The following is a 24,788-nucleotide window of genomic DNA, read 5'->3' on the forward strand; positions in this document are numbered from 1 at the left end:
ATAAGGGGAAATTTATTTTAAGGAACTGGCCCACGCTATTATGAGGCTGGCGAGTCTGAAATCTGCAGAACAGACCAGAGACCAGGGAGGCGCTAAGGTTGCAGTTAAGTTCAAAGTCCATTTGAAATCCAGGTACAGTGGGTAGGGTTGTGATCTCAGTACTTGGGAGGCTGAGACAGGAAGATGGCAGGTTTAAATCCAGCCTCAGCAATTTATGGAGATCCTGTTTCAAAACAAAAAGTAAATCCTGCAGGAGGAGGCCCGGCTGCAGCAGCGCTGGGCCCAGCAGCTCTGGGTAGCAGCTGCTTTTCCCCGTTGGCCTCAGTAGGTGTTGCTGTGACTGAAGACTTAACTCTTCCTTGGGGTGCTAGATTTTTTGCAGATATTGGAGAGAACAGCTCCTTCCTCACTCACATGCCCCGTCACATGTTGCCCTCGCTGCAGTGTCTGCACAGCCTGGTAGCGGACCAGAGGCTCTTCCTTGGTGCAGGGGCTCTGGCAGCCACGCATAACCACGTGGCTGGGCCTCCTTCCTTCTAGATTGGTATTACCACTACCCTGCAAAGCGCTCCGAGAAGGCAGTAGATGCCCCGCCAGCGTCCCAGATCCCAGGGCTCAGCAATTTGGGCGACTCACACAACGGGAACATGCCTGGGGCTAGGAGGTACTGGATAAAAGAAACAGACTCGGAATATGTGAAGCTCGCGAAACAAGGCGGCAGACCCGGTAAGCCTCTGCATGGCCCTGGCCTGGGAGCGGGAATGGGCATTGGTCCTAATCCCATCCGTACGCGATACTGCCATGAAGCCTTCAGGTTTTGTCCTAAGCCTTTGGAAGTTTAAGGTCATTATGTAGATCAGGGGTGTGCACATTCTTCAGAGATGAGCTAGCGTTTATGACGTTAGGCTGAGTCGGCCTTTGCAGTCACAGAATTGGCTGTGCAGGGTGTTGCTTGAGTGATGCTTTCGTAACCATTCTCCCTCCCCATCTTATTTTTTATTGAGAAGAGACAGTCTGGAAGTTGCCTGTTTCACAAGGTCTGTCTTTGCCCTTAAGTCCATTGCTGGCTGCGCCGTTCCCGGCTCATTGTGGAACGTTTCTATTTCCTCTCTAATTGTCATTGCAGTTTTTACTGTCATTCTCATCACACGTTGCCCTTTGTGTGAATATGTGTTAAGCAATGAAGATCACCAGGGTGGTTCAGTGGTGATGTTGATGAAAACCAACTTTTATATAAGATTTAATTAAGAAAGTACCGCTTCCCTACTACGTGTACAACTGAGACCTACTGAGTTCAGTAAGAACCATGGAACCACATCTAAATGTCTCAAAGGTTTTGGGGATAAGTGAAATTGATAGATATTATCATTTAATTTCACTTACTTGTATTTTGTCTCCTCTGGTCACCGTCATTGCTGTAGAGAATGTTATAGAAGAAATGGGAGATGAAATGGGCATATCTGTGCTTTAACTTTAAAAAACCCGACCAAGCCATCTGACAGACTAGACAGGGGGCAGAAGGACGGGACTCAGACTTCTTAGTCTGCCTTTGCTGCTGACAGGTGAAATCTGAAGAAGGTTGTACGTTGATAGCAGTATCGTACTGGCACTGTTAGTTGGCTTTGCAACCCTGTGACTGAAGACAACTTGGAAATGGGAGCGATTTCAGTTTTAGAGTTCTCAGGACGTGCTCTCTTGGGCCTGTTGTTTCTGGGCCTGGGTGAAACAGAAATCAGGGCAGAAGTGGTAGAGGAAACTGCTCATATGGTGGTAGCCAGGAAGCGAAGAGAGTAGAAAAGGCTGTTTTCCCAATATACCTTTCCAGAGCCTGCCCAATGACCTAGCCTCCTCCCCTCAGCCCTGCCTCCTCAGGTCCCCTCCATAGCACTATCAACAGGGACCAGGGCTCCGGCGCACAAGCCTTAGGCAGACACAATCCACATCATGACACATACCACCTTCCTGATTTTGATCTTCATGCCGTGAGCATGTGAGGACTGTCCTTTTGGAAATACCTACTGAAACAAATGAAGGGGTCTCCTCTCTGCAATACCCTGCCCAACAATTCTACAAACGCTGATGCCAGTAATGAGAGACAGAAAGACGGGGGGTATGGAACATGATCCCCCAAATATGTGGAATGCACTGGCCCTGGGGGTCCAGGAGAAGGGGATGGGGGCCCATACTGTTCTTGTAATTTTGTTTTATAAATATGAAATATTTGGCAATAAAAAATTTTAAAGTAAAAACAAGGGCGGGAGAGAAGTTTAAAAAAAGTTCTTTCTGAGAATTACAAGTTGGCAAGCTTTCTGCTGCCGCCAAGTGTATTGCCATGGTTTGATGTCAGTACTGTCCTGCAAAACCTGCCCTTCTAGCAGATGCCTCTGACACAGCGGAGGGAGGGATGGAAGCAGGCCGGTGGTAAGACTCAGGAGGCTGCGTGAGCCCCTGAGAACGAGCCTGTGCTCCGTGCCTCTCGGTCGGCTCCTAAGTGATCAATACGTCTCCCAGGTGACTTCCCACCTGGAAGCCTGGAAGGGAAAGGTTCTCTTGGAATCAGCTGAACTGGGGGTCAGGACGGCCTCACAGTGGTGGAGGAGGACAACCAGAGTGTCCTAGGCTCGGAGAGTGGCCTGGGGGTAGTGGAGGGCAGAGGAGCGGTGTACGCAGCCCCTGGAGACCTGAAGCATCAGCCAAGAGCCCTAGGCAGTGACGATGTTGGTGTGCAGAGATGTCAGCTCAGGAGCAGCGTCTCTGTCTAGATGGGAGTGAGGGACTCAGCAGGATGTCCCTGTCTGCACCAGGCTGGACCCTCACCTCTCAGCCTGTGTGGAGAGAGGTCGGGCCAGGGATGCTCTGGGAGTCCCCAGCCCCGAGGCAGCCCCAGGAGACCACAGAGCCCCCTTGGTTGCGTGAGGAGCAGGTCCGCACCCAGCTGTGTCTCCTTCTCTTTGAGATCTGCTGAAGCACTTTGCCCCTGGGACCAGGAAAGGCTCCCCGGTAGCCTACACCCTGCCGGACTGGTATATCCACCACAGCAAGCCACCCACGGCTCAGCAGCGTGAGTGAGTATCTTGAAGCACCTGAATTTTTCTTTATTGGAAAAAGTAGCCCCATTTGAGTTTTAACAATACAAATAGGTAGGGCCTGTTGCTGTCCTCAGCCACACTGCGTGTGATTGCGTCCATCCACTCAAGTACTTCTGGGGGAAAGTTCCATGTAATCCATGCTAACTTTTATTTAGTTTTATAAAGAGTGCTTTTAACTCTTGAAATAAAAATTCAGCTTGTTTTGTATATAAGTACTTAAAAAAATCAAGAACTACCAAAAAAAAAAATACAAGTAAGTAACACTGATAGCATATGGCGTGGTGTTACAGCTTTAGATACTATTTAAAATAGCCAGCTCTTTAATGGGATATAGCATACATTGTTAGAAAACCAGAGCTGGGGAAACTTGGAACATTGTATGTTCCTGTCTAGATGTGAATCTTTGGGCTACGTATCAATCAGTGAATGGCCTCAGGCTTTTGGTCTTTTTTCCATGGGACATGACCATTTCTCCTGGCCAGAGAAGTAACTACCTACCCCAAAGCTTCCTTCCCATAAAAGGCATTAAATACAGCTACAAATGTATTTCTGAACTTCTAGGATGATTACAAAATTATAGGGAGCCATTGTACCCTTACAGTATTTGAAATGTCTAAGGTTTCCTGTCTGTGGCCAGGCAAACCTGACCTTCCAAACCACCTCTCTTCCATGCTAACAGTGAGGGTGGAAATGAGAAAATCGTTTTGGACCACTTTCTGGTTTCTTTGCTTGGAAGACTGGGCTACCATAGGCATCTTTCCAAGCTCTTATCCAGTGTCCTTGGCTATTCTGGCCATGGTCACAAGGTGAATTTTGTCTTTAGGATTTAGACTTCTCCTGTTTTTTAACTGATAAAAAGAAAGCAAAATTTATGACTTGCCTAAGACATGGGTGTATTAGGCTCTTCCCCTTATTTCTTAGAAATGAACATTCTGCTTGACTTGCATATATGAGGGCCTGGGTTTAATACCAGACACCAGCCCTACCCACCCCCACACATAACACTTTTAGCTGAATCCAGAGAGAGAAGGAGGGAGGGAGGGAGTTGGGGAAAGATGGGGAGGGAGGGAGAGAGGGAGTGAGGGAGAGAGAGGGAGAGGGAGAGGGAGAGGGAGGGAGGGAGGGAGGGAGAGAGAGAGAGAGAGAGAGAGAGAGAGAGAGAGAGAGAGAGAATAATTTCGGAGGCTGAGACAGGAGGTTTGCAGATTTGCAGAGCTCAGAGGTAGAATGCTCCTGGGTCCAATTCCCACTACCCCCCCATACACACAAGAATTATTTTTATTATTTTTCTTATAATAATTATTTTAAGTACTTCTTTTCCTTACACGAGATCCTGTGGCCTATTTCTGATTTGGTCTTTGATCCTGGAGAAGGGATGCTTCTTTAGGCAGGAAGTGTGTGTGTGTGTGTGTGTGTGTGTGTGTGTGTGTGTGTTGGGGTGGGAATAGTGTGTGTTTGTGTGTGTGTGTGTGTGTGTGTGTTGGGGGGCAGCACCCACATCTTCCAGGAAGTGGGTGGCCTCACGTGGAGAGAGGAGAGGGTAGGCGGTGGCCTCCAAGCTGTGACTATGCCCTCTACTCCTGCAGGGCGCCTGTGTTCTCCATGCCTGATTACATGGTTTATCAAGAGTTCAGCCCTGATCGGGCCAACGGGAGCTATGAATCCAGAAGAGGGCCCTTCGACTTCGACATGAAAACAGTGTGGCAAAGAGAAGCTGAGGAACTTGAAAAGCAGAAAAAGAAGGTGACAGGAACCCATAAGCAGGTAGCACGGCCTCTGCCCCTTCTCGATCTCTCTGCCCTTTCTTGGCCTCTGCCCCGCCTGGTCGGAGCTGCTGTACCTCTCGGTGCCCATGATGGGGCTATGTGCTCAGCTTATAAGTTTTAGTCCCCTAAAAAGCAAGCAGACATCATATCGTCATTTTGCAGTTTCTTTGAATGAATACTGATTTTATAGATATATCATCTACTAAGTGGTTTTTAATCAGTTCATGCTTATCTAGGGGAAATTTGGGATAGTATTTATTTATTTATTTATTTATTTATTTATTTATTTATTTATGGTCCTGGGGATGGAACTCAGGGGCATTCTACCTCTGAGCTACACCTCCAGCCCTATTTTTATTCTTTATTTTGAAAGAGGGGCTCACTGAGTTGCAAAGGGCCTCACTAAGTAGCAGAGGCTGTCTTAGAACCCCAGTCCTCCTGTCTCAGCCTTCTGAATGCCTGGATTACAAGGTACGCCACCATGCCTGGCTCAGGTGGCATTTTTTATCTGACACATATAGGAAGGAATTTTCACATTTATTCATTATCCTTCTTCTGAACAGTTCCCTTTTAGGTCTTCAAGTTGAAATTTCCCTAGAATACTCCTTGCTGGTAAAGGAAGAGGACAGGAATTCTTTTTCTTTCTTTCTTTCTTTCTTTCTTTCTTTCTTTCTTTCTTTCTTTCTTTCTTTCTCTCTTTCTCTCTTTCTTTCTCTTTCTTTTCTGCATAGATTCTGTGGAATGTGTTTGAACAAGAGGATGTGTTTGGCCTTTGAAGCCTTCTGTAGGCAATTTGCATCTTAAAAGGGCACCTGGGAGACTCCAGCGCCATTCCTGACTGGTGACTACCTCTCTCCACAGAAGCTCTGGAGTCCTGGGGCACCCTCTCAGGCGTCTTAGTGCCTCCAGGACTCCAGTCAGGCCCCAGCCCCACTGAGGGCTTGGTTCTGCTCCCAACTCCAAGATCAGAAATTAGACTTTGTTCTTGGGACAGCAGGATCTTTGAGTGAAACAATGAAGTTTGTGTGAAAAATAGCTGTGTGTGTGTGTGTGTGTGTGTGTGTGTGTGTGTGTGTGTGTGTTACCAAGGATTGAACCCATTCTAACTCTGAGCTACAACCCCGGCCCTTTCTATTTTATTTTGAAACAGGGTCTCACTAAGTAGGTCAGGGCCTTGCTAAAATGCTGAGGCTGGCCATGATCCTGTCTCCTGTCAGCCTCCCAGGGGTGTGCCACCACACCCTACTGGAGAAGTGGTGTTTGTCTAAGGCAAACAAGAGTGAGTGTCACTGTCACCTGGAGTGAGCAGACCGGGCATGTCTTAGGTATTAGTGAATGCCGATTTTCCTTCTTTCTTCTCAAAGGAAAGATTTTAGTCTGGAAACACAGCTAGGGGAAGCCTTAGGGATTTACTTAGCAAAGTGGGAGAATAGTTTTGGGAGAAGAGGCTTTGTGAAGGAGAGCTTACACCCCAGACAGTATCTGGAGGGGCCTGTCTGATGGGAGTGGAAAATCGTGTCAGCTCATATGTGGCGAGTTTTATTCCTTCTGGAGACTTCTCCTCTCATGTCCGTGCATCTGGGGAGGGCACTGCCCCCTCTTGCGCCAGAGTCTGGAGCATTCTGCGCCGTTTCTGCCATGTTGAAAACTTTCCCACATTATGTAAGTGGAAGCCCACGGGCACGGTGCTCAGCACATGCTCCTTAGCCAGGTAAACCTGATTCCTTCTAGGTTTAAGAAAGTAGTATCTGGCCCCAAGGAGGTAGTTCAAGGGTGGGGTTCTCCAGAGCCCCAGGCGGAGCTGCTTCCTGGTTCCCAGGAGAGTGAGCCCAGTCCCCCCCTCCGGCTTGCTGTCTGCCTACCTGACCCTGGGCACAGCCGCCCCAAGGCCTGGGTTTTTAGTGTCCCCGGGTGAAGTAGGATGTCAGTAGTTAACACCAGGCACAGCCTCAGTCGGCTGCAGTGGGCCACCTGCTTGTCCTTCAAGCTGTCGTCAGTGTCCAACTGTTCTGATTCTGGGTCATTTGCTTGACCCCTGAAATTGGCTCTCCTCTTAGGGACCAGGCCTGTTCTTAGTAGCCAGCTGCACTGAGCTGAAACCTCCGGCAGTAAATGGAATGTGTGGATATTAACCATGGTTACATCACAGAGCCAGAGAAAGTTAAAAACGTTAAACACTAATCAGACACAGTTGTTTATTCAGTAACCACTTAGATGAGCGGTGCTGGGGGCTGCTCGTATGCCTGAGCCAGCCTGTGCCACGTCACCCACCATACCAAGGAGGTGGGTAGACAGATGCCAACACTGCACGGGTAGCAGCTAAAGAATGCAGTGTTGGGGAACTCGGGCTGAGCCACAGTGGGATACGCCCAGGGTGCCCTGGGAAGATAATATCATCACCACTCAGGACAAACCTCACCTAGGAGTGTCTACCAGGCTGAACTGCAAGCTCTTGGGTTTTCTTCTTGTATCTTGCAAGACCTCTGGCATAGATAAAAGATTTTAACATGAGGCGCATCGCAGCACTGGGCCATCAGGTTGTACTGGATTTGACATCCCTGACCTCACCCACCGCTGCACATCCTGCTGCTGCCCCAAGACCTGCCTCTGCATCCTGGGGCAGAACTGGGGGTGCGCTGCTCCCCGGGCTGTACTTTCACCTCGCTCGGCGTGTGGAGACACGGGATAGTTTTCAGGCAAACGTGCTGCCCTTGCTTACCAGTACACCTGGCCATTTGCTCACCTGCTCGGTCATCAGAGGGGCCTGTTTCCATCTTTCCTTGTAAATACTGGTGATATGTCGTGGGCTTCATTTGCTTGCATTTTTCTTCTGTTTTCCCATACCTCTTGTATCTACTTTTTTAAGAAGATGAAGTTCACATATAGTAAAGTCCACCTTTTGTACACTGTTGTACACCGGGCTACGTGTGTAACCTGCACAGCCGGCCAGCGTAGGAGGAGCAGGTCTTGCCGCTCTGTGGTCAGCCCCAGTGACTCCAGCCCCGGCAGGCGTCACTGTCTTCAATCCCGGCATGGCAAATTGGTGGCATCCTGGCGCATGGCATCCTTGGTGCCCGTCCACCACGTGGCCCAGGTCAAGGTGCGCCGTGCGTTGGGCAGCTGGGAACTCTTCTTCGTGTTGGGAATAGCATTTTGCGGCGGGCTATTCACGCCACTGTGGTGCCACTTATTTGTCCATTCTTCTGTGGACAGACATGTGGGTAATTTGCAGTTCTCGGTGTTTTGCTAAAGCCATGGTGAACACGGCACTCAGGCATTTGCGTGAACGTACATGTGGGTGTGGGAACCCTCTAGGAAGCCCGTCTGGATGCCACCGCCCTCGGGCCCTTTGGTTTTCCCTTTGTTAGTTCTGGATTATTTTCCTCCGAGTAGATGGCGTCTGTACTTGAATATGGCGGCTTTTGAACCACGCGTTGTCTCTTCTACAAAGGCATTTTGTTGAATGGGATTATTGCTGGATTATATTCTGTTATGGCTAAATCAGTAAAACAGCTGCCACAATGGAAGCCAGTCCTATAAGTGTGTACACGGTGGCCACTCATGTGAGTTTTCTTCTCCTCTGATTTGTGTCTTTTCATACAGGTGAGGCTGCCAGCTATAAACTCAAAATATCCAAGCAAAGCAGGGACTCCACTTGGCCCTAAAGACCCCGCAGGAAGCCGACTGTCCTTCCCTCCTATGTAAGTGCCCAAGCGACAGGAACAAGCACAGTCTGGATGGGGTCTGGCTGCATCCAGGAGATAGCAGTGGCAGTGGCCGCATGCACGCATCAGCCCACCTTGCACACAGCATGCACCATGCACACTTCTGTCCACCATGCACACAGCAGCCCATCGTGCACACATCTGTCCACCATGCACACAGCGGCCCATTGTGCACACATCTGTCCACTGTGTACACAGCAGCCCATCGTGCATACATCATCTCACTGTGCACACATCATGCATCGTGCACACATCAGCCCACCCTGCCCTGGCTGGCTGCTGTTGCCCCCAGTGCTGACTCTGGTTTTTGCACAGTGCTTAGGATGCTTGCAGCTGGGGGGGTCACTGGTCCCTGCACACCCACACTGCGCTGTCTTGATGCCTCTCTCTCTCTCTCTCTCTCTCTCTCTCTCTCTCTTCTCCCTCTCTCTCTCTTTCTTTTTTGTCACCACGCCCCCACCCACCCAGACATCCGGGCCTGGGAGCACTCTGGCTCTGCCTTCCTAGGGAGGCGGCTGACATTTGTTGACCTTCCTGCTGGAGAGGGCCACCCCGCAGCTCCTGTGCCTCCTTCCTTTTTCAGAATTCTAGTTGAGTGTGAGCAGAAATGCCATTCATTGCCCAACTGATTAGTCAAGATAGCGTCTCACCCAGAGGGGGAAGCAGTTACACTGATGCATCCTGACAAATGCCACGGAAGCACCCAGCTCAGACCAGGAGTGGGGAGCGGAGAGGACCAGAGAGCACGAGGACCCCTGACCCTCCAGGGAGTGCAGCCAGGCGCAGCGGCACCTGAGGATCAGACAGAGCAGGGGCCACGCTTGTCCCCTGCTTAGCGTGAACCTCAGGCTGCTTCCTGGGCGTTCCTCCATGAGGACGCTGAGAAGCCGCAGCAGGTGGTGCAGGCCGGGGGTGGGGGGCAGTGGTGCATGGTGGGACCTGTGGGTCTGAACAGTGCAGATTATCCTTAGTAAGGACAAGAAGGAACTGACTGAGGGCACTCACTTATTTAAAGGAGCCATAGTCCTGGGAAACCCACTGCTGCAGGGGAAGGGGTGTTTTGGAAGAGGGCTTTCCTGTACAATACCAGCAGGATGACTAATTTATAACTGGCTAAGATGAAGAGAGGTTTCAGAAACTGGACTGGATATAACATAGCCCATGAACAGGAATCCTTTATATTCTTCCTTCCTTCCTTCCTTCCTTCCTTCCTTCCTTCCTTCCTTCCTTCCTTTCTTTCTTTTTTTCTTTCTTTTGTGTGGTATTGGGGGTGGAACCTATGTGCCTTCTACCTCTGGGATACACCCCCAGACCTATTTTATTTTTCATTTGGAAACAGGGTCTTGCTAAATTGCTAAGAGCCTCATTAAGTTGTTGAGGCTGGCCTTGAACCTGTGATCCTCCTGTCATAGTCTCCCAAGTACTGGGGTTACAAGCATGAGCCACCATACCCTGTTGGAATCCTTTCAAACACAAATTTTAAAAATGTTTTAAACTGGAGAAAAAACCTGGGCATAGTAGCGCACACCTGTAATCCCAGTATTTGGGAGGCTGGAGACAGGAGGATTGTACATTGGAGAACAGCCTCAGCAAGTAGTGAGACTCTCATCAACCTAGCAAGACCTTGTTTCAAAATAAAAATAAAATTGGGCTGAGGATGTAGCTCGGAGGTGAAATGCCCCTAGGTTCAAACTCCAGTACCACAATAAATTTAAAAAAAAAATTTAAAACCTGGAAAAAAAAAAGAGGCAGAGATAGAGATATGGGTTATGGGGAGACATACATGGGTGTTTCCTCATGTTTTAAGAGATAGTTAACACAACTCACTTATCAGTATGTGTTTCCTGATTATTACCACTGGTTTATTTTGTACTTAAAGGTAACATTCTTTTTTTTCTCATTTTCAGGCCTGGTCAAAAGAACAGTTCACCAACCAACTTTTCCAAACTTATTAGCAACGGTTATAAGGATGAGTGGTTACAGCCGCAGCGAGATGAATCTGAGAAAAGGACCCCAAAGACATCCAGGGCCTCTGTGTCCTCTCAGTCCACTCAGGACACCGAAGAGCCCCAGGATGCAGAGACGCCCCAGAAGCCCGAGGCTCCTGAAGGCCCTGAGAAAGCTCCAGGTGAGGGGCACCCAGCAACCCCACGGTCCCCACAGGTTTTATTAATTTTGATGGTGGTGGGCAGCTTCTTTACCTCACAGCGTATCTCATGATGAGAAATCATTTGAATAGCCGGGCATAGGGTCACACGCTTATGATCCCTGCATTTGGGAGGCTGAGACAGGAGGATCGTGGTTCACGGACAGCCTCAGCTACTTAGTGAGGTCCTTTGCAACTCAGTAAGACCCTGTTTCAAAATAAAGAATAAAAAATAGGGCTGGGGGTGTAGCTCAGAGGTAGAATGGCCCTGGGTTCCATCCCTAATACTGCAAAATAATCATCATCTTCATCAGCATCAGCATAATCATAATCATAAACAGTTCTGACCCTACAGTGCTGGACTTGGGCCTAAGCAACTGGTCCTCTCTGAGCCTCCTTCCTAGAAAGCCCTTCGTTCTTTAACAAGAACTCGAAATTCAAACCTGAAATGACTTCATTATCATCATTTAAGCTTTGAATAGTTTGGAACCTTCTCTGTAATTAGATGTTCAAAACACGACCTTAGATTTTATTCTTACCCGTCAGAGACTTGTCTCACTTTTTGGATTTGTGCATCTTGGAGCCTGTTGAGTGCCCTGTCTGGATTCCAGAGCTCCATTAATTTTTGACCACTTGCATTTTACTCTTGGGCGGGCTTCGTTTCTTTGATGGGTGGGGAGGGATGGCTCCTGTGCGCAGTTTCAGCAGCCGCATGGGTAGAGCGACACCTGCTGGTGTCCGGCTGCCTCTCCCTTTATCCCCAGGGAAGCGCTGACTGACAAATTCACCTGAGCAGGGCGAAAAAGTGCCCTTTGAACTCCACAAAGTCATGGTGTTTATGACTTGTTCTTTTTTTTTTTAAGTTATATGAACTTTTTTTTACTAATTATTTAATTTTGAATTATTATTTTTAATGGATATGAAGCAATAATTTTAGTTCTGGTACTAGACATATCATTTTGAAAGCTCCTATCTCTATATCAAAGTATCTATAAATAGTTAATAGTCAAAAGATGCTTGCTTATTTGTACCGAATATATTACTACCACTATTTTAATACATGATCTTTCCCTTAAGTTGAAAAGACTTAAATAAATGTCTTTATTCTTGGTTACAGAGTCTTCTCCTCCAAGTGAGTATAGAGAAACTGACCTGCATGGAAATATAAAGAGTCTTACACAAAAGAATCAGTGGACACAGTCCTTAAATCTGAGACCAAGCCCCTCGCAGTCCTCAGCGACCTTCTCCAAACCGCACGTATTCTGACCCCAGATTCCTGTGCCGCATGCGCTTTGGAAATACGTGATTCGTTATCATGAACTAGAGTTGCCCTGCTGGGAGAGGATCCTAGAACTCATCCCTCCTATCCAACTAAAACTATGTACTCTCTTACCAACATCTCTATTCTCCATCAGACACCTACCCCAACCCTCACCCTGGTATCGACCTCTCTGCTCTGTTTCTATGGGTTTGACTTTTTTTTTTTTTTTTTTTGATTCCACACATAGCAGAGCTTGCAGTACTCTCTGCCTGGCTTATTCCACTTAGCAGAACGTCCCACCAATTGCCCCAGGTTGTCACACACAGCAGAAGTTCCTTCCGTTTTGTGGCTGAAGGGTACTCCGTTGTATATATACTATGTTTATTTGTTTCTCTCTTGATGAACACTTAGGTTGGTTCCCTTTCTCGGCCACTGAACAGTGAACATGGGAGTGGAAATGTCCCTGTTTCAAAATAAAGAATAAACAATAGGGCTGGAGGAGTAGCTCAGAGGTAGAATACCCCTGGGTTCCATCCCTGGTACTCCAGAAAAACAAGTTCCATCCCTGGTACTGAAAAGAAACAAAACAAAAAAAACCCAGTTCTGACAGGTACGGGGTAACATTTCCATGTGGTCTTAATTCACATTTCAAGGATGATTAGGATATTGAGTATTTTTTTCATGTACCTCCTGGCCATTTCTTTGTCTTTATTAGAAAAATGATAGTGGTTGGCCGGGCATGGTGGCGCACGCTTGTAATCCCTGCGCTTGGGAGGTGGAGACAGGAGGATCCCACAGATTCGAAGCCAGCCTCTCTGGCTTAAGAGACCCTGTCCAAATAAAATATAAAATAGGTCTGGGAGTGTAGCCCGGAGGTAGAAGGGTTCCATCCCCACTACCACCAAAAAAAAAAAAAAAAAAAAAAAAGAAAGAAAGAAAGAAAGAAAGAAAGAAAGAAAGAAAAGTGATAGTGGTCACTTTTCTTTTATTCCTGATCTTAGAGAAAAAGCTTTCAGTGTTCCATTATGATTTTTGCTGTGCACTTCTCACATATGATGTTTATCATATTGAGGCACACTCCTTCTCTGTATAATTTATTGTTTTTTTAAATTAGGCAGTGATGTTGAATTTCGTCAAATGCTTTATTGAGATCATCTAGTTTTTGTCCTTTATTCTGTTGATGTGGTGGATCACATTTACTGACTTGTGTGTGTGGAATCATCATCCTGAGGATTAGTCCCACTTGATAACGGTATAGATCCTCTTAATGTGCTGTTGATTGGGGCTTATTAGTGTTTGCTGAGGACTTTTGTATCTGTTTTCATCAGGGATGTTGCCCTGTAGCCTTGTTTTCTTATCATGCCCTCATCTGGCTGTTGCTTCATAACGTAAGCTTAGGAGTGTTCTTTCTCCTTCAGGTTTTTTGGAGAAGTTTGTAAAGGATTGAACTTAGTTCTCCTCAAAATGAAAATTCAGCAGTAAGGCCGCCAGGTCCTGGGATTTCCTATGATGAAGAGATTTTGTTATAATTAAAAATTATTCAACATCCTTACCCATTGTTGACCTGTTCAGCCTGTCTGTTTCTATGAGTCATTATTGATCTGTTCAGTTTTTCTATTTCCTGTAGGAACTGATCTATCTTTTCTGGCTTGTTCAATTTGGTGGTGTATAATTGTTCATAAGTGGTCTCTTGTGAGTCTTTGCATTTTTAATTATTAATGTCATGTCCCCTCTTTCACTTATGATTAGTCTAGATAAAGATTTGTCTGTTCCTTTTCCAAAAACAACTCACGGGCTTATTTATCATTTCTGCTCATTTTTAAAATTCTATATTTTGTTTATTTCTGTTTGATCATTATTTCCTTCTTTCTGATAACTTTGTGTTATATCATCTTTATTAGGAATTCAATTTTAAAAATGAACATGCAGCCGGGTGTGGTGGCAGATGCCTCAGAGTCCACTTTCCACCTGGGGAGGACACCGATTACTAGGCGAGGTGCCTCCCCACACCAGTCTCACACCGTTTAGCTCTGTAGGACACATTTGTCACTAGAACCTTCAGCATGGTTTAGCATGGCTCTGTCACCTGAATGTCTCCAGTGGACATTTCCTCCCTTTCTCCCAGTGCCAATGTTGGAGTTTGTCAATTACAATTTGTGCTGTGAAGTAGGAATGTATTCTCAGTTTTTACATAAACTTTGGGCTTAATCCCTATGAATGGGTGCAGAAATATGTGCTTTCTCTTATTTTAAATTAATTCTTTAATTGATAAAAAATGTCATCTTTGTCTTCTCATGTGTTTATTGTGTTGCAGGCCCAGAAGCATCTCCGTCTACACCAACACCACCAGAACTGAAATGAACTTAGGTGTGATATTTAGGATAACTTTCTAAGTAGCTAACTAGGATATGACTATGTTACAGGTATATTTATAAGGCCTCTCTTTATCTTTTGTTAATATAGAGACTTATGGAACAGTTTATCTTGCGGTAGAGTTGACATCGTTGTTGTTGGTGGTGTTGACTTTTGTTCTTTGCATTTCTCTGCGATGGTAAACAAGGGTCAGTAAAAAAAAAACACACACAGCCTCTAGTACCCTTTCTCTGGTTGGCCTGGGATGTCCCAGTATCTTGGAACGAATCACTCCCTCCCTGTCATCCACCAACATCACTTCCTTGTGTCCATCATGGTGGGATAGCATTTCTATTAGACTCTGAACTGGACAAGCTTCAAGCCTTTTCCATTGTTTGGTACTATAATTTTCATAGAAATAATTTCCCTGTTACAAAAAATAATTAATTACAGAATATGGTAAAATAGTTTAGACTGAAAGATATTTTATTACGCTTTGAAGTTGTAAGCATTTAATATAAAAGAAGTGACATGTACTAGTTTTAAATTTTTGCTAATACTTTTAGCATAAAGTCCAGAATATTAAGCACTTATCATTTTTATCTTCTAAGTAAAGACAATTTCAGTACTTAATTTACCAGGCTTAATAAAAACTTTTAATAATAAGGTTGAATGCTTTTGTTTTATAAACTTTGTTGTTTATGTGTAGGTAATTAGCATTAAATATAGTTTTATATGTTCTACATTTAATTCATTAATAAGATAATTTTGACAGAAAAGTTTTTAGGATACCAAATAAGGTCACAGATATTAGCTTCTTTTCCAGAATTACTTTATCATGCACTTTCTCAGCTTAAATTTAGGGTTTAAAGTAGTTCTCTGAGATACTCAATTGAGCACTTTTATCTATATTATTTGATCAAGCTGATACTACTGTGGGAGAATGTATGCAATATGTAAAAAATGTGAATGGCTGTATGTATTGAATAAAAACAATGGAAAGTTTCATTCCTCTTTCCTCCCTTTCCTTCTCCTTCCTTCCTGTATGCAATTCCTATCTCATTTCTAAACACTCCCATGTTAATAAAGAAATACTTAGGACCAGATATCAGAAGTAAAGAACTCAAGTTTCTTAGGTTGTATAGTAACAGAGACCTTTGGTTTATGGAAAGAGAAGACAAAATTTGGAGTAAGAACTGGTGATCAAAAGTTGGCCTCACCGAGTCTAGCCAGGGGTTGTTATTGAAAAAAGTCCCATTGTTAGCTTTCTGTTTGATGAAATTCAGCAAAGATATCATGAAAATGGAAAATTTGTAATTCTATCCAGTTATTCTGAAGTAAATCATTTATTTCTTTTTAAAAAAGTATTGCAGGATCATACTAAATTTAAATTGTCAATTGAAACCAACAAAGTTTTAAGTTAGCTGTATATTTTTCAAATGTGTATGTATGTGTACAGGTACACACACACACACACACACACCCTTCATGTGTTCTGATGTTTCTGTGGATGGCATCAAGCCACCTTAGTTCACTACATCCTTACATCCACTTACTTTAGAGAGCTGGGGCAGGGTCCTGCACTAGAGCTCTGAGTCTCATTTTTCTCCACATACAACGGAGATAAAAATGAGTCTGGAGGCCAAGCTCCCCAGAAAGCAGAGCAGAAGAATTGGGGGAAAGGGAGACATGAGAGAGCAGCTCTAAGGAGAACGCAGAGCCACACCACCAATACACTAACTAGAAAGCAAAGAAAGCGAAAATCTGCATCAGGAGCTGGAGCAGCTGGGGCGGTGGTAGAGCATTAGTCCTCTGCTCCTCAGCAACCAGCTTTCCTGGGTTCCAGGATGCAGCTTCAGTAATCATCTGAACTATGCGTTTCAAAGCAACAGAAAGCCCATATGGGATCGCCAGTGAATTTGACCTAGTATTTAGGGAAGAAACACCAGTTATCTACAATTGCTTCCAGAGGATAGAAGCAGAGGGAAAACTTTCTAATGTAATTATAAAGTCTAATACCAAAATGAGAAAAAGACATTAGAAGAAAAATTATAGAGCAGTTTTTTTTTAAAAAAAAATGTCTACAAAAGAACTTTAACATCATACTTAGTGGTGAGAAACTCGAAGCCCTCCTGCTAAGACAGGGTGAGGCTGTTCCTTCCCCCTACTCCTTTTCAACAGCACACTCTATGTGCCAGCTAATGCAATAATATAAGAAAAGGAAATAAAGGTTAAAGAAATTGGAAAGTGCTATGGTCTGAATATTTGTGTCCCCTCTCCCACTCATACAGTGAAGCCAAACTCCCACTGTGTCGGCATTTGGACGTGAGAGCCTAGAGGAGGTAATTAGTTCACGAAGGCAGAGCATTCAGGAATGGGATTAGTACCTTCCACCAAATGCAGATACAGTGAGGAAGCTCCTTCTGTGCATCAGAAAGTGCAACCTCACCAGATTATAAGATATCCAGCCTGAGGGTATCAGGATAGAGATAAAGGAATAAAATGTCTTTGTTTATGGATGACACAATCATCTATGTAGAAAAATACAAAAATTTGACCAAAAACAACAGAAACAAAACAAAAAATTCTTGGAGCTAGTAACCAATGGTAGCAAGGTTGTAGAACAGAAGTTGATATACAAAAGTCAATCAGTTTCCCATATGACTAAAATGAACAGGTAGACTATGAAATTTAACCATGATATCATTTTCAATAGCATTCTGAATAACTTAGGTATAACAAGATGTGTACTGGACTACCTGAAGGAGACTATAAAATTCTGATGACAGAAATCAAAGGAAAACTAAATAAATGGAGAGATATTCCATGTTCACGAATAGGAAGACGTGTCAAGATTCATTGTCTTCAACTTGGTCTATAGACTCGATACAATCTCAATAAAATCCTGAGGAAGTTATTTAATGGGCATTGGATAATTAAGGAGCAGCAAAAGGTCCTGATCAGGCAACTCAATAGAGAAGGAAAAGACCAGTTTGGAAGATTGACACATGGCTCAACTTTAAGATTTACTATAAAGCTATAATAATCATATCAATGTGTTATTGGTAAAAGTCTATCAGTGGAACAGGTTAGAGAGGCCAGAAACAGACCCACACAAATATAACCAACTGATCTTTGATAGAGAAGACAATCAGTAGAGAAAAGACAATCTTTCAACAAACAGTGATGAAATAATGCATATCCACACGCCACATAAACACAAAAATCTGGGCACAAACTTTACATTCTATACAAAGATTTTCTTAAAAAGGACCATAGACCTAAATGTAAAGTGCAAAGTTATACAACTCCTGGAAAATAACACAGAAGAAAAAGTAGGTGACATTGAGCTTGGTGATGGCATTTTAGATACAACGCATGCCTTTATTTATTTATATATATACACCTGCCTTTGGGCAGGAGCCATGGAAGAAAGAACTGATAAGTTGGACTTCATTAAAATTAAAAGCTAATGCTCCATCAAAGACACTGTGAGGAGAATAAAAAGGCAAGCCACAAAGTAGGAGGACTTGTAAAAGAACTTGTAAAACTCAACAGAAGAAAGTAACCCAATATAAAAATGAGTTAAAGACCTTTACAGACCCCTAGCCAAAGACACTCAGGTAGAAAGTAGGCATATGAAAAAAATCCCCCATATCAGAGAAGTGAAAATTAAAACACTAATATGATAGACTGTATACCTATTAGACTGACCAAAACCCAGAGCACTGGTGACTTGCTTAAGAGGATGTGAAGTATTGGAATGCTTACTCACTGTGGGCACTGTGAGGTCTGCTGTGAGGCCTGGCCGGAGGAGGTGGAGGATGAAGAACTCCAGCAATGGTGGGAAAAATGGCCCTAACCAGCCCCAGCCCCAGCCCATAAACCTACCTGTCCAGCCCCCTGTCAAGATCACCAATGGGGAAAAGCCACGGCTGTGTAACTATCCTTCCCTCCTAATGCCTCATAAACAGCCCGCAGTCTTTAAGGCAGGGGCCCCTGTCTCCCATGGACTCTCTCCTGGTCTGGTGCCTCCTCCCAGATTTATCCCCAAATAAATCTGTTCCTGCTGTTGAGCTGTGCACTCTTTGTCCCAAGATTTACCAACATTCATCACTGTTGGAAATGCAAACCAGTGCAGCCATTCTGGAAGATACTTTAGGGGTTTCTTATAAAACAGAACATACTCACTATACAATCTAATAACCGATTTTATTTCCCAAAGGAGTTGGAACGCTTCCTGGACCCTCTTAAGCTTTTGGGGGGCATGGAAATTAAATTGATAAAAGACAGATTAGCAAGAGAAAACACAGGTTTTTATTCTCATAAATATGAGGAGTTCACACAAATAAAAAGGAATCACAAAAGGAGTTCCAATTTGGGGTGTATCTGCTACCTGAATTTGAGGTACACTTCTAGGAGAATAAACGACAGATTCCAAGAAGTTGAAAAGAGTGCTGTTGGAAAGACAAATGGCTTGAAAGATGAGAACTGATGGGCGCTCTGAGAGTTTTGTGACATTGTCTGCTCACTGTCTGTTCTGGTTTGCATTTCCTCTTAGAAGATGTTTCTCTCATGACAATGACACTTCTTTGAGAGGCTTTGTTTTTAGTCAGGGATTTCAGGAACTCACATACCTGCAGCTCAAAATAACTTTTCTGTCTCCATGTCAGTCAACTATGACAAACATCTGACATAAACTAACTTAAAGGGGAAAAAAAGTTTCTTTTGGTTTACCATCTTAGAGATTTCAGTTCGAAGTTGTTGTGACCTGTTGCTTTGGACCTGTGAAGACTCAACACATTGTGGTGGGAAAATGTGGCGAAGGAGGCCTCTTTACCTTATTGTGGTTGGGAAAGGAGAGAGAGAGAGAGAGAGAGAGAGAGAGAGAGAGAGAGAGAGAGAGAGAGAGAGAGAGACAGAGAGAGACAGAGAAAGAGAGAGAGAGAGAAGAAGAAGAAGAAGAAGAAGAAGAAGAAGAAGAAGAAGAAGAAGAAGAAGAAGGAAGAAGAAGAGAGGAGAGGAGAGAGATGGAGGGAGAGGGATGGAGAGGGAGAGGGAGAGGGAGAGGGAGAGGGAGAGAGAGAAGAAGAAGAAGAAGAAGAAGAAGAAGAAGAAGAAGAAGAAGAAGAAGAAGAAGAAGAAGAAGAAGAAGGAGAAGAAGAAGAAGAAAGAAGGAAGAAGAAGAAGAGAGGAGAGGAGAGAGATGGAGGGAGAGGGAGAGGGAGAGGGAGAGGGAGAGGGAGAGGGAGAGGGAGAGGGAGAGGGAGAGGGAGAGAGAGAGAGAGAGAGAGAGAGAGAGAGAGAGAGAGAAAGAAGAAGGAGGAGGAGGAGGAGGAGGAAGAAGAAGAAGAAGAAGAAGAAGAAGAAGAAGAAGAAGAAGAAGAGGAAGAAGAGAGGAGAGGAGAGAGAGGAGAGGAGAGAGAGGAGAGGAGAGAGAGGAGAGGAGAGAGAGGGAGGGAGAGGGAGAGGGAGAGAGAAGAAGAAAAAGGAGGAGGAGGAGGAGGAGGAGGAGGAGGAGGAAGAGGAGGAGGGAGAGAAGAGAGAGGAGAGAGAGAAGAGGGAGAAGGATGAGTAACCTGAGGCCTCAATACCCCCTGAAGGACACACCCCAGTGACCCAATTTTCTTTCTCTAGACCCTGTCTCCTAAGGTTCTGGTGCCTCCCACCGCTGGCTACCAACCAACATTTGGGCCTACAGGGGACGTTTCCAAACCACAGCAGCCATAGTGGTTTTGATGTATGATAGAAGAAATAAGTAGGTAGAAAGGAGACAGACAGGAAGGAAAAGTACAATGTAACTTTAATATAAGAACCTGGAGCTGAAGGACTTCAGCCTCTAGTCCACAAAACAGTTCTCTTTCCCAGGCCTGACTCTCTCAAATTCCTGGGAAACCTGTAGATCCTAGAGTTAACTAAAAGAAACTATGGTTGCCCTGTGCATTGATAACAGGACAGGTATGCTACTTTGAGAAACCTATAATTTAGGACACTCCAGCTTATCTGTCAATCAGCTCATGAGGACCCCAATCAGCCCGAGGACCTTAAGGTTGACCAGACCACCAGGAAGCACCTAGGGACTACAGAACTGAAACCATTCACTCTAAACCACCAGAAACTGCTCGGGGACTACGGGACTGAGAGCATCCTCACACACCTCCTCTAGCCCACCCCTCAGGAAAGCTGCCTATAAGAAGAGAGCCCTGAGCTCCCCAATATGCCTCCCTCATCTTGAGGTGGCCCACATGTGCTCTTGAATGTATATTTCTTCCCTTTTCCCTCAATAAACTATCCATGTCTCTGAATGGCGCCTGCTGAAATTCTTTTCTGTTACATTAGCCAAGGGCCCTGTAGATTCTGAGCTCCTGAGCTGAGGACTCACCCCAACAGTTAACTCAGGACCCCTTCATATGGATCTACCATGCCCCTCTCTCTTGCAGTGCTGGGATTAAACACAGGACCTCGAACACGCTAGGTAACTCACCATCTCTTTTGAGGAGGGCACACCCCAATTATCCAAAGAACTCCTGCTGGGTTCATCTTTAAAGTTTCACCATCTTCCCAAGCTCCTCACTAGGGACCAAGCCTCCAACACATGGTGATCTTTTGGGGGGCACTGAAGATCTAAGCGATTACAAAGCCAAAACATAGGCATAAGTCACCTTTCTCTATGGAATATACATGCAGAAACTGAAATTTAAGACCCTGTGCCATATGTAACCAACTCCCTGCAGGGGCCCGAGCCCCTGGACAGGCGCTGGCTCTTAGGCTGGAGCCTGTGGTCTCACCGGGGCTCTGCCTCTAGCAGCCAGTGATTTGCTCTCTGCTGGCAGATGCAGATGACAAAGACTCTTCATGTGAGACTTTGACAGACATGAGGGAGATACAAGTTTGTTTCCAGCTTTTCTTATAGTCAAGGTTTTAGTCTGACAAGCAAGCCTCTTCTTGGAAATGAATTTAAGAGTCCTCCAGGGCTCCAGGAGGGGGAGATTAGCAGATTTTCAGGAATTCAGTTCCTGTAGGAAGCAAATCGTGATGTGTTCCTGGCTCTCCCAGCCTCCCTCTCTTTTCCCAGGCTGATGTCCTCTGGCCAGAACCGGGTCAGGGAAGCAGATCAGGAAGCTTGGGGGCAGTGGGAGGCAGGCAGGCAGGCAGGCGGCTGAGGCACAGTCTGCCAGTTGAGCCGTGACTGCCACTCTGAATGAGTGAGTCACCTCCCCTTTCTGGGCAAGCTCTGCAGAAACTGGCTCGTCCCCAACTACCAGGAAACTCCCAGGATCAGGAAGGTCCCAGAAAGAAACGGAATGTGGCCGGAGGAACGAGTGAGCGCCAGAGCTGCTGACCCGTGGCCCAGCCCCGGCGGTTCCTCTCTAGCACCTTCTCTCAGCTGGTCCTAGGGGAGGGGGGGGGGGATCTCCAGACCAAAGAACCGGGCCCTGGTCCAGGGCCTGTGACCTTGGATGGGCCAGGGCCGCTTCCGGCCAAGTTTCCTCTGCCTGTAAAACAGGTAGGACGGCAGCTGGTGCGATTTCACGTACGGTATGGGAGTTGCTTCATGGATACCAGGGATGGAGCCTGGTCACTTAGGATCCTGGTCACTTAGGATTGCTCCACTGCCCCAGAGAAGCGGGAAACAGAAGCGGGCGGCGGTGCCAGGCGACCTTTCCGGCCCCGGGGCCGGGTAGGAAGCCCGGGAGGTGGTGGCGGGGGCGGGGCGCGGCGGCTGGGCGGGCGCTGGGCGCAGTGTGCGGAGGCCACCGGCCGGGGCAGGGGTCCGGAGGCGGGTGGAGACCCCCGGCGGGGCGCTGCGATCTGAGACCCCCGCGTAGGTCGGGTCCAGCTTCTAGTGGCGCCCTGGGCCTCCCGCCAGCTGCCCGGGTTGAGTCCCCGCTGCGAGGTCTTTGTGGCCCAGGTCGCCCTTGCAGGCTGGTGCAGCCGGCAGAGCCCGCGGGGCTGAGAGGAGCGGTGAGTCCTGAGACTTGGGGTTTGCGCTCCGTGGGGCGCTCTCCGGGCCCCGCCTTAGCAAGGTCCCACTTACCTGGAGGCTAGGGGACCGAGGGTCGCGTGGGTTTTGGGGATCAGCTCCGCCTGCCCAGTCCCCACTCTCCTGCGTCCTGGCCCCTGGCGGGGACCCCACCTGCTATGGCCTCACTTAATCCTAGGTTCAGGTCTCCCTGAGCGCCCACAGGCGCTTCTTCGAACATAGCCCTAACCTAGGCCTGCAGGGAGGGCGGGAGCCTCGGGCTGGACTCCCCAGAAGAGCAGCGAGGAGCCAGGCGTGGTGGGTGCAGGCTTGTCATCTCAGCATCTGGGAGGCTGAGACAGGATGGCGGGTTCACAGCCTCAGCTACTTAGTGAGGCCCTCTGCAAGTCAGAGAGACCCTGTTTCAATATAAAGAATAAAAAACAGGGTCAGGGGTGTAGCTCAGAGGAAGAATGCCCCTGGGTTCCATCCCCAGACACCCCCCCCCCCACACACACACAAAAAAAAAAAGTAAAAAGAAAAAAAGGCAGTGGGCATCAGTAACCAAGGGACGTTTGGTCTCCACCTACCTTTTCATGAGGGCAGAAGAGAGTTCCAGTTTGTAGATGGAGCCCTCCTCCTTCAAGGGTATTCAAGTGTACCTGGATTCCCTGCTCACCCTAAGCTTTCAGCAACAGCGTTGACATCCAGCGGTGGCCACTCCAGGGAAACTTCACAGAGCCTGCCTTGGTATGCGACTTGCTCTTAGACCTGGCAGGCCTGCACAGCATCTCTGGCTGTTAGCCGTCTTTCTCTTTCCGCTTCAGAGCTTGGCCAGGGGACAGGAGGAGGTGGCCGCTGACACCCTCAGCTCTCCTGTGGAACCTGCTTCCTGTCTCGGTCCCAGGGCTCCTTTCCCACGGTGAGTTACTGAGGAAGCCTAGAATCCCTGTGGGGATTCCTAGGAAGAAATTCATTTCCTATGAAGGCCACACAGGCTATTTTCAGGCATCTGAATGACCTCTCTCTGTCTCTCTCTCCACGGGGACCATTCCCAGGACACCATTGCCGGTCCCTCCTTTCAGTTCCTGCGGTTGGCGGGTCATCTGCATTTTGGCCCAAACCTCCTCTACTGCACAGCCAACCTTTCATTATTTCTTTCCCTTCTTCAGAAGCCCAGTTGACCTTCTGGTCTTCAGCCTGAGCCTCCGTAGTACGGATGTCTTTAATTCAGCACCAGTTTAATTGGGCACAGATTGTATTCCTGGTTCTGATACTTTTGGCACTGGGAAGGCATTAAAATAATGTTTTATCTGAAGAGGATAAATTATTTTTTTCTATACATTGGCTCTTTGTCAAAGTGCATTTTTTGTTGTATTTACTGAATATAAAATTAACATAAACTTTTTATAAAAAATAAAACCAAATATAGAACAGAAAGTGAAACTTAGATTTTTCTACTCCTTAAAGATGAACACTGAACATTTACTCTACCTCCTGTTACCCTCTCCTTATTTCCTCCTCGTCCTCGTCCTCGTCCTCCTCCTCTTCTCCCCCCCTCCTCCTCCTTCTTCTTCTTCCTCCTCCTCCTCCTCCTCCTCCTCCTCCTCCTTCTTCTTCTTCTTCTTCTTCTTCTTCTTCTCTCTCTCTCTCTCTCTCTCTCTCTCTCTCTCTCACACACACACACACACACACACACACACACACACGGGGGCATGCACCGGCACTTTTAAAAAAACACCCATTTGCTAGAAATGGTGGCACGTGGCACATGCTTCTAATCCCAGTACTTGGAAGACTGAGACAGAGGAATTGCAGGTTCAAGGCCAGCCTCAGCCACTTAGTTAGGCCCTCTGTAGCCTAGTGAGACCCTGTTTCAAATTAAAAAGAAGAAAATAAGACTGGGGGTGTAGTTCAGAGGTAGAATTCCCCTAGGTTTCATCCCCAGTACCACCACCACCAAAAACCAAAAAATAAATAAATAAAATAAAATTTATTTAAAAATTATAAATGTTTATACACTAAGCGATTTGCACAAATATCTACCTAGTTGATCTTAGTTCAGTGGGTTAAAACTAAAAATAACCTCAACAAAAAGTATTAAGGTTGTGCCGAGCCACAGGTAGGGGATCCTGGGTGCTCACAAGAGAGGTTCCTGCCTGGGAAGCCCGAGGGCCATGTTCCTGACTCCTCCGGGGACAGATCATGCAGGCTGGCTAAACCTAGCTGGCACAGTTCCTGCAGAGAACAGCTCTGGAGTCTGGAGGGCTGGAGATTTGTCTTGAAGACAAGGAACTCCTTGCACCCTCCTGGGAGTGTGCATTTAGTAATATAATTTAATTTTTACAGTTTTTTCTTTTGTATTTTCTCCTTGAATAAAGTAAGTAAACCTGTCTGCGCCACTGCTTGGTTCTCTCCCTCAGCTGCCCTGCATTGATTGGAGTTAGCTTGCTGGGCTTGCTGGGTTTATTACATACACTGAACTC

General features: G+C 46.3%; 1 protein-coding gene across 1 annotated transcript in view; it reads left to right on the top strand.

The window, feature by feature from the left end:
• LOC308266746 (uncharacterized protein C7orf57) overlaps nucleotides 1–23,106 on the top strand; it is a gene marked incomplete at both ends in the record, with an annotated part of 25,087 nt that extends 1,981 nt beyond the window's left edge. Inside the window, 9 exons of the mRNA XM_080701161.1 lie at nucleotides 541–726; nucleotides 2,957–3,065; nucleotides 4,676–4,832; nucleotides 8,459–8,556; nucleotides 10,488–10,743; nucleotides 21,572–21,661; nucleotides 21,847–21,878; nucleotides 22,252–22,304; nucleotides 22,988–23,106. Coding sequence (XP_080557287.1) covers nucleotides 541–726; nucleotides 2,957–3,065; nucleotides 4,676–4,832; nucleotides 8,459–8,556; nucleotides 10,488–10,743; nucleotides 21,572–21,661; nucleotides 21,847–21,878; nucleotides 22,252–22,304; nucleotides 22,988–23,106 — 1,100 coding nt within the window. The remainder of the gene's footprint in view (nucleotides 1–540; nucleotides 727–2,956; nucleotides 3,066–4,675; nucleotides 4,833–8,458; nucleotides 8,557–10,487; nucleotides 10,744–21,571; nucleotides 21,662–21,846; nucleotides 21,879–22,251; nucleotides 22,305–22,987) is intronic.
• Between the last annotated feature and the right edge of the window lie 1,682 nt (nucleotides 23,107–24,788).

This window comes from Muscardinus avellanarius (genome assembly GCF_963383645.1).
Source record: "Muscardinus avellanarius genome assembly, chromosome: 9".
In the NCBI taxonomy this organism is placed as follows: Eukaryota; Metazoa; Chordata; class Mammalia; order Rodentia; family Gliridae; genus Muscardinus; species Muscardinus avellanarius.